This window comes from Schistocerca gregaria, chromosome 7 (assembly GCF_023897955.1).
Source record: "Schistocerca gregaria isolate iqSchGreg1 chromosome 7, iqSchGreg1.2, whole genome shotgun sequence".
In the NCBI taxonomy this organism is placed as follows: Eukaryota; Metazoa; Arthropoda; class Insecta; order Orthoptera; family Acrididae; genus Schistocerca; species Schistocerca gregaria.
The window spans coordinates 272674554-272692749 of NC_064926.1; the positions used below are offsets into that span (position 1 = coordinate 272674554).

Genomic DNA, 18196 nt, shown 5'->3' on the forward strand with positions numbered 1-18196 from the left:
TTTCTAATACAACAGAGAACTGTGTGGAGTATTTCTATGATTATTATAAAAATGAAGTGAACCTAAAACTACCTACTACTGGAAAATCATGTAAGTGAATTGCAGATCTAAGTCAGATTTACATAAAAGTGGCAAAGACGATATCTAATATTGAACTTGAAGAATAAAAGATATACAGTATAAAAGAAATAAATGGATAAAGACAGAGATGTGATACATGTGTGCATGAAAGACATGAGCTGAAGTGACACATTTGTTACTTTCCTGTTCAGTCTCCTTTCCACATTTTTCTAATTACTGCTAAAAGAGTCTCCTGTGTTCTGAATAGTGAAGCTTAGCACTTCTTTTACATCTACATCCATACTCCACAAGCCACCTGATGGTGTGTGGCGGAGGGTACTTTGAGTACCTGTGTCGGTTCTCCCTTCTATTCCAGTCTCGTATTGTTTGTGGAAAGAAAGATTGTCTGTATGCCTCTGTGTGGGCTCTAATCTCTGTAATTTTATCCTCATGGTCTCTTTGCAAGATATATGTAGGAGGAAGCAATATACTGCTTGACTTCTCGGTGAAGGTATGTTCTCGAAACTTCAACAAAAGCCCGTACATAGCTACTGAGTGTCTCTCTTGCAGAGTCTACCACTGGAGTTTACCTATCATCTCTGATCCTGTAACAAAGTGTGCTGCTCTCCATTGGATCTTCTCTATCTCTTCTATCAACCCTATCTGGTATGGATCCCACACTGGTGAGCAATATTCAAGTAGTGGATGAACGAGTGTACTGTAACATACTTCCTTTGTTTTCAGATTGCATTTCCTTAGGATTCTTCCAATGAATCTCAGTCTGGCATCTGCTTTACCGACGAAAAACTTTATGTGATCATTCCATTTTAAATCACTCCTAATGCGTACTCCCAGATAATTTATGGAATTAAATGCTTCCAGTTGCTGACCTGCTATTTTGTAGCTAAATGATAAGGGACCTATCTTTCTATGTATTCGCATCACATTACACTTGTCTACATTGAGATTCAATTGCCATTCCGTGCACCATGCGTCAATTCGCTGCAGATCCTCCTGCATTTCAGTACAATTTTCCATTGTTGCAACCTCTCGATACACCACACCATCATCTGCAAAAAGCCTCAGTGAACTTCCGATGTCATCCACAAGGTCATTTATGTATATTGTGAATAGCAACGGTCCTATGACACTCCCCTGCGGCACACCTGAAATCACTCTTACTTCGGAAGACTTCTCTCCATTGAGAATGACATGCTGCGTTCTGTTATCTAGGAACTCCTCAATCCAATCACACAATTGATCTGATAGTCCGTATGCTCTTACTTTGTTCATTAAATAACTGTGGGGAACTGTACTGAATGCCTTGCAGAAGTCAAGAAACACAGCATCTACCTGGGGACCCGTGTCTATGGCCCTCTGAGTCTCGTGGATGAATAGCGCGAGCTGGGTTTCACATGATTGTCTTTTTTGAAACCCATGCTGATTCCTTCAGAGTAGATTTCTAGTCTCCAGAAAAGTCATTATATCCTAACATAATACATGTTCCAAAATTCTACAACTGATCAATGTTAGAGATATAGGTCTATAGTTCTGTACATCTGTTTGATGACCCTTCTTGAAAACGGGGATGACCTGTGCCCTTTCCCAATCCTTTGGAACGCTACACTCTTCTAGAGACCTGTGGTACACCGCTGCAAGAAGGGGGGCAAGTTCCTTCACGGATTCTGTGTAAAATTGAACTGGTATCCTATCAGGTCCAGTGGCCTTTCCTCTTTTGAGCGATGTTAATTGTTTTTCTATTCCTCTGTTATCTATTTCGATATCTACCATTTTGTCATCTGTGCGACAATCTAGAGAAGGAACTACAGTGCAGTCTTCCTCTGTGAAACAGCTTTGGAAAAAGACATTTAGTATTTGGGCCTTTAGTCTGTCATCCTCTGTTTCAGTACCATTTTGGTCACAGAGTGTCTGGACATTTTGTTTTGATCCAACTACCGCTTTGACATAAGACCAAAATTTCTTAGGATTTTCTGCCAAGAAAGTACATAGAACTTTACTTTGAAATTCATTGAATGGCTCTCGCGTAGCCCTCCTCACACTACATTTCGCTTCGCGTAATTTTTGTTAGTCTGAAAGGCTTTGGCTATGTTTGTGTTTGCTGTGGAGTTCCCTTTGCTTCTGCAGCAGTTTCCTAACTTGGATGTTGTACCATGGTGGCTCTTTTCCATCTCTTATAATCTTGCTTGGCACATACTCATCTAAGGCATATTGTACAATGGTATTGAGTTAAAATCATTTTGTCTGTAAATGAAAATGAGTTTGCATGAAAGCCTAACATACACTGAGGTGTCAAAACTCATGGTATACCTCCTAATATCATGTTTGATTGATGTAATGCAGTAACTTTACATGGTAGGGATTCAACAATTCATTTTAAGTCCCCTGCAGAAATACTGAGCCATGCTGCTGCTACAGTCATCCATAATTGCAAATGTGTTTCCAGTGCAGGATTTTGTTCATTAACTGACATCTCTATTAATGCCACATAAATGTTCAATGAAATTCATGTCGAGCAATCTGGGTGGCCAAATCATTCACTCAAAGTTTCCAGAATGTTCTCCAAACCAATTGTGAAGAACTGTGGCATAGTGACATGGCTCATTGCTATCCATAAAAATTCCATTGTAATTAGGGAACATGAAGTCCATGAATAGCTGCAAATGTTCTCCAAGTATCCGAACATTACTGTTTCCAGTTAATAATCAGTTCACTTCCATGTAAACACAACCAACACCATTGTGGACCTGCTACCAGTTTGTACAGTGTCTTGTTGACAACTTCGATCCATGGCTCTAGGGGCATGCACCATATTCGAACCCTACCATCAGTTCTTCTCAATTGAAATTGGGTCTCATCTGACCAGGTCATAGTTTTCCAGTCATCTGGGGTCCAATTGATATGGTCACGAGCCCAGGAGAGGCACTTCAGGTGATGTTTTGCTGTTAGCAAAAGCCGGCCACGTTGGTCATCTGCTTCCATAGCCCATTAACATCAAATTTCACTACACTGCCCTAAGGGATAAATTTGTTGTTATGTTCCACATTGATTTCTGCAGTTATTTCATGCAGTGTTGACAACTCTACACAAACACCACTGTTCTCAGTTGTTAAGTGAAGGCTGTTGGCCACTGTGTCATCTGTAGTGAGAGGTAATGCCTGAAATTTGGTATTCTCAGCACTCTTGAAACTGTGGATCTTTGAATACTGAATTCCCTAACTATTTCTGAAATGTAATTTCCCATGCATTTAGCTCTGTCTAATATTCTGCATTCAAAGTCTATTAATTCACATCGTGCGGACATAATTATGTTGGAAAACTTTTCAAATGAATCACCTGAGTACAAATGACAGCTCCACCAATGAATTGCCCTTTTATACTTTGTATATTCAATACTGCCACCATCTGTGTTTGTGGATATCACTATCACATGACTTTTGTCACCTCTGTGTATATTCCACAATTTTTATTTATGTAAGTAGACTTAAGTGTACTTTTTTTCCAAATTAACAGAAAATGACTGACTGGCATCATTATGGAATCAGAAAGTTGTGCAAAAAACAGTAATGTTTGTTGAAATGTGCAGTGTGAATGTGTACAGTCTATATATATGTTCTAGAAATCTCCTGGACTGCTCATTTTCAAAGAAAATCATAGCTTATAAATCTTAGCAAACAAGTCCACTGCAATGAAGTAGCACATTTGCCAAATGTAAGCCATGCCCCTGGAATGCAGTTACCATATAGTAGCATTTTTTATATCTCTTGCAAGTGATTACAAACTTCTTCAATAATAAAGTTAAAAATCTACTGGCTTGTTAGACTGCATCATATTTCTTCTGAATGATCAAAATTTTGATCCCTCTTCTGCGATCTTCTTTAGTAATCCCTAATTCATAATATTAGCTTATTTTCAAATATAGAAATGTTTTCCAAAGTATCTAATTCCTTAAAACTGTAGTAAATTTCTCTAGTGATTGAATGTTGCTCTACCTTCTCCTTCTGTCTAAGGCTGGCACTGACACATTGGTCAGCAGTATGAGAGCAGCATGTAGTCAGCATACATCAATTTTGTAAAACCAGAATCATCACTTTTCCTTGAGGTAGCTTCTCAGTTATGATCGCAACTCATTCCTATTCCACATTCTTTAGCAGTAGCTTGGGTTCAATAGGGTGCTCCAAGCAATAGGCCCTACTAAAGCAAGGAGCTTATTATGCAACAGAGTACCAAACAGTTTAGAAACTATAAAAGCACTACCAGTTTTCAAAACAAAACTAAGATATTTCTTAAAAACAACATGTTTGTACAGTGTTAAGAGACATTTTGAGGATAATCCAGAAAAATTGGGAAGAATTTGCAGTACTACAGTAATATCCTGAGAACTGTGCTATATACAAGGCGTGACAATAAAGTAATGAGACTGATGTGAAAAAAATGATGCTTACGTTTTAGTCAAGTTTCGAGTTGTCTCCTTCAAAGTAGTTCCCTTCTGACTGCACACACTTTTTCCAGCACTTCTGCCATTGATGGTACAATTTCTGGAACTCATCTTCTGTAATATCCTCCAAGGCCGTCGTCACAGCTTTTTGGACATCTTGTGTTGTTTGAAAATGGTGTCCCTTGACCATAGTTTTAACTCTTGGAAATAGAAAAAAGTTGCACGGAGCGATATCTGCTGAATAAGGTGGCTTTGGTAGTACTGAAATTTGTTTTGAGGTTGAAAATTGCTGTACTGACAGAGCAGTATGGGATGGTGCATTATCGTGATGCAGAATCCAATTATCAGCAATATTGGCATGGACACGAAGAACTCTTTTACGAAGTTTTTCTCAAATTTCTTTGTAGTAATATTGTTTGTCCAGGAGGCACCCACTCTTTATGAACAATTCCCTTGGAATCAAAGAAGCACACAAGCATGCATTTCACTTTTGAATTTGACATGCAAGCTCTCTTTGATCTGGGTGATCCCTTTGAGCACCTTTGTAAACATTGGCGTTTTGTCTGTGGATCGTACTGAAAAAACCAACTTTCATCACCAGTGATAACACAGATCAACAATTCTGGATTGATTTCCGTTTTCTTTAACAGATCAGCTGCCACATTTTTATGTGTTTCACGCTGTTGTGGTGTGAGATTTTTGGGGACCATTGTTGCACAAATCTTTCTCAAACCAAGATCTTCAGTTATTATTAGACAAACCATTTCTCAATTGATATTCAGTTCTTCTGCAATCATTTTCATGGATAATCTTCAATCAGATTGTACGAGTTCACACACTCTAGCCAAATTGACATCCGTCCGTGAGGTTGACGATCGTCCACTGCGGTCTTCATCTTCAACATTCGTTCTGCCTACACTAAACATTTTATGCCGATGAAAAATTGAGCTCTTGACATAACCTCCTCTCCAAAAGCCTTCTGAAGCTTACCACAAGTTGTCGTCACATTTTCACCCAATTTAATGCAAAAAGAAATGGCACATCATTGCGCAATATTATGCGATTCCATTTCCGTCCTGAGAGACACAAACACGTGTTAACTTATTACAGCACAACTCACGACTGAGCACTGAGCAGTTGCATCGATGTGCCACTTGCACTAGAAGTAGCTACATGATGACACATGCCTACATAACTACTTCGTAGGGCTCTCCCCACTTAGCATGAAATGAATGCTACCCCTTATAGACCAAAGTCAAAGATATTGTGCCTATGCAAGCCTGCAGGGTTGCCACGTATTGCAAAGAAAATAAGTCTCATTACTCTATTGTCACACCTCGTATACATTGTCAATGAAAACGGAACATGAAAATTTTCTTAATTTCATCAATACACTAGCACTGAAATTAGCTGCCTGTATATACGAGGGGCATTTGAAAAGTCCATGCAAAAATAAAAACTACTTACGTGTTTGAGGTAAACCTTTTTTATTTTTCGACATAATCTCCTTCTAGACTTATACACTTCGGCCAACGCTGTTCTAATTTGTTGATCCCTTTTGAATAATAGGAATTGTCCAAGTCTGCAAAATAGCTATTAGTTGCTCACCTCCTCGTTTGAATAAAATCTTTGTCTCGCCAGCCATTTCTTCAATCTGAGGTGCAGAGTCACCTTCATGTTTATCAAGCTTCTCTTTAGTGTCATGAAGTGTTTTGACTCTCATTAAGTAATGTTTAATCACCACATGAAATGTTTTTTGTCTATTTTTTGACAATGACTCGACTTCCTTGATACACACGAATGCCAAACATAAAGAAATAGACCAATATTGTTGAAAGTTGGTGGGCATTCTTTCCAAAGATGCTACTAACTAAAAATGACCTCGATACGTGCCGATGGAGCCATCTCTCGGATTTTGCATGGACTTTTCAAACTTTCATAGTAAATTAATTAGTATTAATTTTTTTGTATTGCCTATGTTTTCATTATTATATGTGTATAAATCTATTGTAATATGCCAAACCAGTTGGCCATGCAGTCTAACGCACAGCTTTCTGGATGGGGAGGAGTGCATGGTCCCCTGCACAAATCTGCCTGGCAGATTTGTGTCTAGATCCGTTGAACCAGCCAGTCCATGGATGGTTTTTAGGCGGTTTTTCATCTGCCTTGGCGAATGCGGGCTGGTTCCCCTTATTCCACCTCAGTTACACTATGTTGGCGATTGCTGTGCAAACAAGTTCTCCGTGTACACGTATACCACCATTACTCTACCACGCAAACATAGAGGTTACACTTGTCTGGTGTCAGACGTTCCCTGGGGGTTCCACTGGGGGCCGAACTGCACAATAACCTTGGGTTCGGTGTGGGGCGGCGGAGGGGTGAAGTGGACTGCAGTAGTCGTCATGGGGTTGTGGACCGCTGCGGCTGCAGTGGGGATGGAGCCTCTCCATCATTTCTAAGTCCCCGGTTAACATACAATACAATACAAAAGAATTGTAATATAATAATATATATGCTCAAATTTAAATAACCCCTATATTATAATTGTAGATATACACTGACTGTCCAATGTCACTCTAAATAGTGACCAAAGAATGAATAAATAAATAAACAGTCAGAAATGATTGCTTGCTAGAATCACAATTCACTGATGATCTGAACTGCCTCATTTAATTCCTTGGAATGGAAAAGGGATGGAAGCAATAAAGCACAATTTCTTGCAAAATAAAAGTGTACTTATTAATCACCAAACATATTAATGCTACCATTTCAGAATAGTGAGACAGGGCTGTAGCCTGTCCCCGATGTTATTCAATCTGTATATTGAGGAAGCAGTAAAGGAAACAAAACAAAAATTCAGAGTAGGTATTAAAGTCCATGGGGAAGAAATAAAAATGTTGATGTTCGCCGATGACATTGTAATTCTGTCAGAGTCAGCAAAAGACTTGGAAGAGCAGTTGAACAGAATGGACAGTGTCTTGAAAGGAGGATATAAGATAAACATCAACAAAAGCAAAATGAGGATAATGGAATGAAGTCGAATTAAATCGGGTGATGCTGAGGGAATTAGATTAGGAAATGAGACACTTAAAGTAGTAAAGGAGTTTTGCTATTTGGGGAGCAAAATAACTGATGTTGGTCGAAGTAGAGAGGATATAAAATGTAGACTGGCAATGACAAGGAAAGCATTTCTGAAGAAGAGAAATTTGTTAACATCGAGTATAGATTTAAGTGTCAGGAAGTCGTTTCTGAAAGTATTTGTATGGAGTGTAGCCATGTATGGAAGTGAAACATGGACGATAAATAGTTTGGACAAGAAGAGAATAGAAGCTTTCGAAATGTGGTGCTACAGAAGAATGCTGAAGATTAGATGGATAGATCACATAACTAATGAGGAGGTATTGAATAGGATTGGGGAGAAGAGAACTTTGTGGCACAACTTGACTAGAAGAAGGGACCGGTTGGTAGGACATGTTCTGAGGCATCAAGGGATCACAAATTTAGCATTGGAAGGCAGTGTGGAGGGTAAAAATTGTAGAGGGAGACCAAGAGATGAATACACTAAGCAGATTCAGAAGGATGTAGGTTGCAGTAAGTACTGGGAGATGAAGAAGCTTGCACAAGATAGAGTAACATGGAGAGCGGCATCAAACCAGTCTCAGGACTGAAGACAACAACAGCAACAACCCACTGACTACTAACCTTTACCCAAACTCCACAGTGCATAAATATTTGTAACAAAAGGCAAAAATATAAATATGATTGAGAGTAGTTTTCTGAAGAGAAAATTCTATAGTATGCTAGTCCAAAAGTGCTTTTACTTACTAGAGGATTTCTTGATTGATAATATTGTTATCTGAGCAAGGTGTTGCAAAAGAAACATTAATATTTAATCCTACAAATAAATTCTTTTAAATAATGATTTGTCTCTGTCTAGTGTGTTAAGTTGAATGACATATTATAATTAGATTGTACAATATTAAAATGCCCTGAAACTAGAATTTGGTGTAGTACAGTATAATGTAGATGAATCTCCAATACAATAAATCACTGATTTAGCTTGTATGTTACAAGACAATAATTTCTGCTTCTGTAAATATTTCTGTAGTGTTTGTGATGTGTCATTTGCCATTGCACAGAATGTTCATAGTATAAGTACTGTTAAACATATAAAAATAAATATGATATAAACTTTTCTAAATGGTGCACAAGTGTTGTGTAACAAATACAAATAATTGAACCAAAAAATAATCCATACGTACTTAACACAGAAATCAGCTGGATGCTTATAATAATAACTAAGGTTGCCATCATGAGGTGGTGCTCCACAGTAAGAGGCATCTGTGCATAAGTTGTATCTCCCTAGTTTACAGTAGTTGCATTTTCTGCATGGACTGCTTGGCTCAATTGCTACACGGTCACCTGCAGACAGCAGAATTCACATGAAAGTGTTAGGCAAAAAGAAAGAGAGGAGCTATTTTGTATTTTATCAAACACACATTTGACAATGTTGATGCTTACCGTTCTTATGGATTTCTATTACAAAATGTTAAGAAGAAAGACTAAATTTTGAAATACTTTAGTTACAAGCAAAAAGTCATTTCTGTGTAACATATTGATATACAAAATAGTGTTCTGGCGAATTTAGAGTCTCCGAACTTTGTACAGCAGTACCTATAGATTGATAACCAGTCTGCCTCTGATGACTCTGCTATTATTAACATCTTCATAGGTAAAACGGTGCATTACTCTAAAAGCGTAACTTCCTCCATGCCAATCACTATGGATTCTGCAAGCATCAATCATATGAAACTGAACTTGTGCTTTTCTCACATGTCAAGGATCACAATGATCAGGTGGATGCAGTATTTCTTGACTTCTAAAAAGCGATTGACTCAGTGTCACACTAGTGCTTATTAATAATGTGTGGATGGATATGTGTGTGTGTGTGTGTGTGTGTGTGTGTGTGTGTGTGTGTGCGAGTGTACACCTGTCCTTTTTTTCCCCCTAAGGGAAGTCTTTCTGCTCGCGGGATTGGAATGACTCCTTACCCTCTCCCTTAAAACCCACATCCTTTCGTCTTTCCCTCTCCTTCCTGAAGAAGCAACCATCGGTTGCGAAAGCTAGTAATTCTGTGTGTGTGTTTGTGTGTTTTGTTCATTGTGCCTGTGTGAGTGTACACCTGTCCTTTTTTTCCCCCTAAGGGAAGTCTTTCCGCTCCCGGGATTGGAATGACTCCTTACCCTCTCCCTTAAAACCCACATCCTTTCGTCTTTCCCTCTCCTTCCTGAAGAAGCAACCATCGGTTGTGAAAGCTAGTAATTCTGTGTGTGTGTTTGTGTGTTTTGTTCATTGTGCCTGTCTGCCGGCGCTTTCCCGCTTGGTAAGTCTTGGAATCTTTGTTTTTAATATATTTTTCCCATGTGGAAGTTTCTTTCTATTATAGAAAGAAACTTCCACATGGGAAAAATATATTAAAAACAAAGATTCCAAGACTCACCAAGCGGGAAAGCGCCAGTAGATAGGCACAATGAATAAAACACACAAACACACACACAGAATTTCTAGCTTTCGCAACTGACTGTTTCTTCTTCAGGAAAGAGGGAAGGAGAGGGAAAGACAAAAAGATGTGGGTTTTAAGGGAGAGGGTAAGGAGTCATTCCAATCCCGGGAGCGGAAAGACTTCCCTTAGGGGGAAAAAAGGACAGGTGTACACTTGCACACACACACACACACACACACACACACACACACACACACACACATATCCATCCACACATACACAGACACAAGCAGACATTTGTAAAGGCAAAGCCCTGGGGCATGCCTGCTTGTATTTCTTTTCAGCTAGAGCAAGCTTTCTTCCTCTTTTGATGTATCACCATCCTTTGCTGTCTGTTTTTGAAATAAGATGAAAACCATCTTATAGGTTTTCCATGGAAGCCATAAGTACCCAATTTTTGGAGCAGTAGCTTATGGTTTACAGTGTGAAATGCCTTTGAGAGGTCACAAAAAATACCAGATGCGCTTTGTTTGTTGTTGAGGCATTTACTTACTTTAGAGATTAGTTCATTTAAAGCTTGTAAACCCATATTGGTTATTCCTAAACCCATACTGGTTATTGAGGATAATATTACTTTCTTTATTGTACTTTTCTAATTGATTGCATACTATTCATTCAACTATTATAGAGAAAGAATGAGATTTTCTCTCTGCAGCAGAGATGAAACTTCCTGGCAGATTGAAACTGTGTGCCAGACCGAGACTCGAACTCGGGACCTTTGCCTTTCACGGGCAAGTGCTCTACCAACTGAGCTACCCAAGCACGACTCACACGATGTCCTCATAGCTTTACTTATATTTATTTATTTAGTCCTTCAAATCCTATATGTATAGAATATATACAAGGATATTGGACATGGTTAGGTATTTACAAGATAAAAATACAGTTTGTATTGCAATGCTAAGGACTAGATAGTCAGGTAATTTAGCACAGATTCTTAAATACAATAAACATCACAGGCAACATACAAAGTAGAATATTAATAATGCATCTTTATTTTTGTTGTTTGGCTTTTATATATTCTGTCAGACTGTAAAAGCAATGATCAATTAAATATGCCTTTACTTCAGCCTTAAAACTACAGAGTTTACCTATTGATTTGATATGTTTAGGTAGATTATTGAAAATCTTTATCCCAGTATGTAGTGTGCCTTTTTGGCACAGTGATATTCTCACCTGTTTCACATGAAGGTCAGATTTTTGCCTTGTATTGTGAGCATGTATATCTTCATTTTTTAATAAGATATCTGTGTGTCTATCAATATATTGTTTGATGAAAACTGATGTTTCGTAGATAAAAATGCAAGGAAGAGGAAGAACTGACAGTTTTTTGAATATGGCTCTGCACAATTTTGTATTGTTTACCCCTTCAATAATTCTTAGTATTCTCTTTTGCATCTTGAAAAGTTTAATATTTGTTGTTGTATTCCCCCAGAAGATTATGCCATATTTAATTACAGAATGCATATAGGAGTAGTATACATTTAACAGGCTGGCTTTGCTGCAACAAGTTTTTAAGATCCATATCATGTAACAGGTTTTGCATAGTTTTCTTTGCAAATATTCAATATGTACCTCCCATTTTGTGTTGTTCTGGAGCCAGAGTCCCAGAAATTTAGTGCTGTTAACACTTTCAAGAACTCTGTCCCTAAGTTCTATTTCTATGTTTGGGTGGTGTCTTCCTTTTAGATTATAGAAGTTCAGTGCTACTGTCTTTTCTTTGTTTATAATTAGCTTGTTGTAGCTGAACCACTGTTCTACACTGTTCATTGTTTGTATAGTGGAGTCTTTTAGTTTTTCTTCTGTTTTACCACTAATAAGGAAGCTTGTATCGTCTGCAAATTTGGAGGGTAGTTTGGCAATACTTGTACACAAGATCATTGACATAGAGGAGAAACAGAATGGGTCCTAATACTGATCGTTGAGGGACACCATATTTCACATTTTCATATCCTGAATAGAAGTAGCTGATTTTGTTATGGTCAGTATATTGCACTTTAACCACCTGTTTGCGACCACATAGGTATGTCTTAAGGCACTCATTGGATATACCTCCAATTCCTAACTGGTCAAGCTTCTACAGTAGGGCATTATGGTCAATGACGTCAAAAACTTTAGATAAATCAAGACATATGCCTGTCACAAACTCACTTGCATCCACTTTAGCATAGATTTCATTAAGAAATTCAAATATTGAACTTTCAGTTGAATAGCCTTTCCTGAAGCCATGTTGTGAAGGAGATAGAATTTTATTTTTATTTAGGAAATCAGACAATCTCTTATAAAAAACTTTTTCTAAAATTTTAGAAAATACAGGCAGTAGGGCTATTGGTCTATAATTTGAAACACATTCTGGATTTCCTTTTTTGAACAGTGGTTTCAGCTTTGCTTTTTTCAAGCATGAAGGGAAGGTTCCTGATGCCAGTGAGCTGTTGCACAAATGTGTCAAGGGCTCAGCTAAGGCAAGACAGCATTTTTTAATAATTGCATCTGGTATTCCATCAATTCCACATGAGTACCCTGTTTTCAAGGTTTTTATAACTGATAAAATTTCTTCAGTATTTGTGGGTGAAATCAACAAAGATGTAGACACATTTCTCACACTATTGCATGATGGAGGTGATATTTTGTTGTGTTCTTCCAGTCCACTCACCAACTGTTCACTTACGTTTGCAAAATATTTGTTGAAGGTCCCTGCAATTTCTGTTGGGCAAGAAATCATTTGTCCTTCATAACATACGTTCATATTTGTATATTGTTTAGTTTCACTTGTTGTTTGATTTTTTATAACTTCCCATATAGCTTTAGATTTGTTTTTTGAATTTTCAATGTATTTGTCATTTGCCATTGTTTTAGCTTTTCTTACAACATTTTTGAGGATCCTCTTGTAATTATTCAAGTACAAATGAAATTCAGGCGGCATGTTCTGTGTCTTTGCTATAGTGTGTAATCTTTTTTTCTCTGCACAAGATATTCTAATACCTGTTGTAATCCATTTGTTGTTTTTGAAGTTAGGTTGACATTTTTGCTTTTTTAATGGAAATGCAGCTTCAAAGTATGACATGAAGATTTCCATGAATTTTTCAATCTTTTTGTTAGTATTTTCACAAGTATACACTTCATACCAAGTTTCTTCACTTAGTCTCAGTACAAAAAGGTTTATTTGCTTGTTAGTGAATTTCCTGCTTCTTTTACAAGTTCCTCTTTTTCAGTTGTTTCACTTGGGGCGTGCAAAGCAATAAACTGTGCATAGTGATCACTGAAGCCAGTGTTAAGATTTCCGGCACAGAAATTGTTATTTACATTTGTGTTCATTAATATCTGATCAATTGTTGTACTATTTGTTGGTGTAACTCTTGTAGGAGAGTCAATGGTGGTTTTTATGTTATATGTTTCCAGTAGGGTCATCAAGCTTTGCTGGTCTTTTGAGATTTCTTGAAAATCTATATTAAAATCTCCACATATGATCACTGTTTTGTTGAAGTTTTTTTAGTATTTAAAGCTGCTTCTAGTTGGTGACAGAAATCATTTAAGTTCCCATCAGGGCTCCTATATACACAGATGATTATTGATTTTAATGCAGAGAGTTCAACTGCGGATACTTCAAAAATTTTCTCTTCAGCTAACAGTTCAATGGGTTTTATGTTACAATAACCAATGCCACTTTTAACAAATATACATGACCCTCCATGACTGGATGTAATTCTACAAAATGATGAAGAAAGATTGCAGTGTGCAAGTTTTGTGACTGACATTGCATCTTTAGGCTGCCAGTGTTCAGTTATACACACTACAGAAGCGTTTTTTAGCTCATCAGCACATAAAATTTCAACTTCACTTAATTTGTTTAGCAATGATTGGACATTTTGATGAATCTGCATGAAATTGAAAGGTCTGTTAGGCTTTGGCATATTTAATTGATCACTTACCTTTACTGATGCTGCCAGTATCTCATCTCCTACCTTCCAAGGAGTCGTGCTTGGGTAGCTCAGTTGGTAGAGAACTTGCCCGTGAAGGGCAAAGGTCCCGAGTTAGAGTCTCGGTCTGGCACACAGTTTTAATCTGCCAGGAACTTTCTTATTTTAGAGAAAACTGGGAGTATAGAGACTGGGCGAAAATTTACCAAATCATCTTGTTTTCCTTTTTTGTAGATTAGACAAACTTCAGCACATTTCAGTCTGTCTGGAAAGCAGCCCTCATCAAATGATTTATTACTTTACAGCATTGAGGTGCAATGCTGTCACTTCCTGCCTTTATGATATTTGTTGGAATTTCATCCCAGCCCACAGGTTTAAGATTTTTTAGGGATTGTATCATGTTAGCTACTTCCTGAGATGATCTGACATGATACTGCAGTAAATTTAAACTTTCTTGATTCCTGCACTACTGCATCAGGCCTTATTTGTGGAAGCAAGAAGTTATGAATGTTGTTTGAGGTTATGAAGTACTTATTAAATTCTTCACAGATGTGCCGAGTGTTAGTAACAGTATTCCTACCAATTTCTAGTTTGTAACTAAAATGTTTTGTTTCTTCAGTACCTGTTTCTTTCTTGACTACCTGCCATACTGCTTTTGATTTATTTGAGGCATTAGCTATATATTTACTGTTTGCCATTTGTTTTACTTGTTTAACTACCTGATCAAATATTTTTTTGTATTTGATTTTGTACCTAATAAATTCAGCATCATGGTTGGTTTTAGCTTCCTTATGCATTTCCCTCTTTCTAATACTAGAGATCCTGATACCTTCCATAATCCATGTCTTACTTTTATTTTATTTATCACATGTTGCTACGAGGGGAAAGCATTCGTTGAAAATGTTCTTGAATTCAGATATGAAAGTGTTGTAATTATTGTTTACTGAACACTGGTTGTTTCCTTTAATTTCAAGATAAATGTGTTTATATTTCGCTGGCTGGAATTTCTGACCAATTTCACTGTGGGCCTATATGTTTTGTCTATGTATGGCAATGACATAAAAAGTGCCGAGTGATCAGATATTTTTAATTATAATACATGTTTTTCTGTATCCCCATAATTTTTGCTGCTCATTATATTATCAATGCTTGTGGCAGAAGTGGATGTTACCCTGATGTACTCAGTAAAATTTAGTGGCCGTTTGTAGCCAACAGATCATTCAGGGTGGTAACAAATCTGTTTTCGTCTGTTATGTCTATATTAAAATCAGAACAAATTACATTCTTTCAGAGTGTGCTGCACAATGTGTGCCTTCAGTGCATCTAAGTTTGCAGTCAGAACACTGAACACAACATCTTTCAGATAGCTGATAGCCAGAAGTCACACAAATTAAGATCAGGTAATCGTGACTGCCCGGCTATAGGGAAATGGTGGCTGATGATTCTAGCATTTCCAAAATGGAGCTTCAGCAGCTGCTTAACTGGATTTGCAATGAAGGAGGTGTACCATATTGCATAAAAAGGATCCCATCCACACATCCACACTGCTGATATGATGATGCTGCACAAAAGACGTTCATAGGGCTTACCAGTGACAGTGATGGTAAAGGTAACGGGACCAGAAACACCTGTCACTTCAAAAAAATATGACCCCATGATAAATGATGCCATAAAGCTGCACCACACAGCGACCTTTTCAGGATGAAGAGGTACTGGTTGATTTGCGTGTGGATTTTCTGTTACCCATATTCAACAATTCTGTGTATTGACATATCCTGTCCGATGGAAGCAGGCTTCATCTGTCTACAAAATCTTCCACAGCCAATCATTGCTCACTTCCATGCAAGCAACAAATTCTAAAGTATAGGTCTCTCTTGCTGGCAGGTCAGCAGAAAGCAACTTGTGCACATGGGTAATTTTGAATGGATAGCAAAGAAGGATATTTTTTAGAATTTTATGCACTGGGTATGTCCAATGTTCGGGCAATTCTCCATGCACTGCACGTTTGCACACCACTACTCATCTCCTCCTGCTTTGCTGTGGCCACTGCAGCCACTGACATTGAATTAATTCATTTCCTCCCTCTACCAGGTCGAACACCAAAAGAACCCATCTTTTCAGATTTCTGAATAATTTTCTCCACACCCACAGCAGTCATTGGACCAATGCCTTTCTTCAAACCCTTCATTGTCCAGAAGTTCTGCAGAGTGATGTGTGCACAATCATTATTCTTGTAATACAGCTTTACAAGCAGACTATTATTGTACATTGAGACATTCATGATGAATGTCACAAATGCGAAAGGAGGAGAAGCCGTATACCAGCATGTTTATACCAACTTCAATTCAATGGGTCGTGCACATGACAGGTGTTTTCATTTATGTATTTTGATGCAGACAGTGCCACGTATTATCAATTTTCACACCTTTTTTTTTTTTGCCCCTTCTCCGATAATATTCCGTTGCCATTTGACATCATTTTGACCAGTGGTGTTATTTCTACAGTTTTTTCAAAGTTTAACTTTAATTATAATCACCCTGTATATTACATGGGTAATTACACACTGTACAACTTGTTGTCATTCAAATGTTCATAAAAGCTTATTCACAATGTCTTCATTTTGTTTCTTAACCCTTTAACTGACCTGACATGTTAACGCGTGTGCCTTTGTACATGTCCCTGTGTGCTCTGACTGTGTTTACGCATGCCACCAGTCCTTCTACCTGGTACTCTGAATCTGTCTACATGTAGACATGTCCAGAGTACCAGGTAGAAGGACTAGTGGTGCACGTAAACATGTTTAGAACACACAGGGACAGCTTAAGTTTACAATCATATTTTATGTTACACTTTTTTTAAAAATACTGTTTAGTCTCTGTTAAGGTATTTGTTGTATGGGGGGGGGGGGGGGGGTGAGTGGTTTTATGTCTTAAGCATATGTAGAGTACACAATTGTTTAGCAAAAACCTGGCAGCACTGTAGTAGTGATGTTATCCCATTACCTACTACTACTACTACTACTACTACTACTACTACTACTGCTAGTTCTACTACTACTTTGTGATCAATAAAGTCATTCTTCACCTGCTGCATGACTTTTTGTGTGACCTAGCCAGCTTAATTACATATCTACACAAATTTAGTGGAGTGGTTGCTAGCCTACTACATGACTTTATATCACACCTTATTATATCTTCTGGGTATACTTCTCACTAGTGATATCTCCTTCTTGGGTCCACCATTGAAAAATATATTCCTTAGCCTAGATTTTCCAGTGTGTCTGTAATATTGTGGACAGGATTCACATTAGTAACAGTTTTTGTGTTCATATACTGGCTATCAAAACAGAAATTCTACTTCCTTATTTCATGAGTGACATTGTTAGAGTGATGATACCATCCAAGAATATCTTTGTTGTATTATACCTTGTGCCAGTCATTGATCAATGAATTCATCCATCAATGGTAGGTAGGAGATGCTTTAGTATATGATATAACTTCCTGTAAACTGGAGCATTGTTACCCATGGGTATACGGTGTTGTGTAACAACTGTCACTGGCAACAGACCATTTGTGTTAAACAAATCCAGAAATCACAGTTATAAAGCTTCCATCACTTCTTTACGGGTAGTTCTGTTTTTACGTAATGCAGATGCACTGAGGTTTGCTTGCAGCTCTGGTCTTCATATGACCTATCACTGTCCTCTATGTTCAGAACATCTGAAGTGGAAAGCCCTTTAACAGGCTCACCTCATCTATGCCAAAAAATCATCCAGTCTAAAAGGAACCATGAACTCCCCAATTATATTGTCAAGGTGCACCACATTTCTGCACACAAAGCCACCAAAACCAATTCTTCATTACTTTTCAGTGGTTCTACCATTGACAATATTTCTTGTGGCCATCAGTATCTACAGGAATCAAAACCAGCTTTCATGTACCTGGTGTTAGTTACCATGGGAAAAAATCTTTGGTATATGTGTTTGCATTTTATTTGGCAACACTTTAGATTGGTGTCCCTTTCAGCATTGCCTAGCTTGCAATTGTTGTTCCCAGTTGACACAAAGTTCCATTGAGATAAGTTGTATACTGCAAAAGATTAATTTTAATGTGGTGATTATCAGGGAAATCTAGTCTGAGGATCTGAGAATTTTAGAATGACCTTTACCAACATGTGGCAATAGTTACATGTATGCATGAA

General features: G+C 37.7%; 1 protein-coding gene across 2 annotated transcripts in view; it reads right to left on the minus strand.

Moving 5' to 3' along the window:
- The window catches only part of LOC126281974 (sorbitol dehydrogenase-like), a 115940-nt gene that overhangs the window by 33574 nt on the left and 64170 nt on the right, over positions 1–18196 (minus strand). For both annotated transcript variants that reach the window (XM_049981351.1, XM_049981350.1), the window contains exon 4: positions 8779–8938. In XM_049981351.1, the coding sequence (XP_049837308.1) occupies positions 8779–8938 (160 nt within the window). The remainder of the gene's footprint in view (positions 1–8778; positions 8939–18196) is intronic.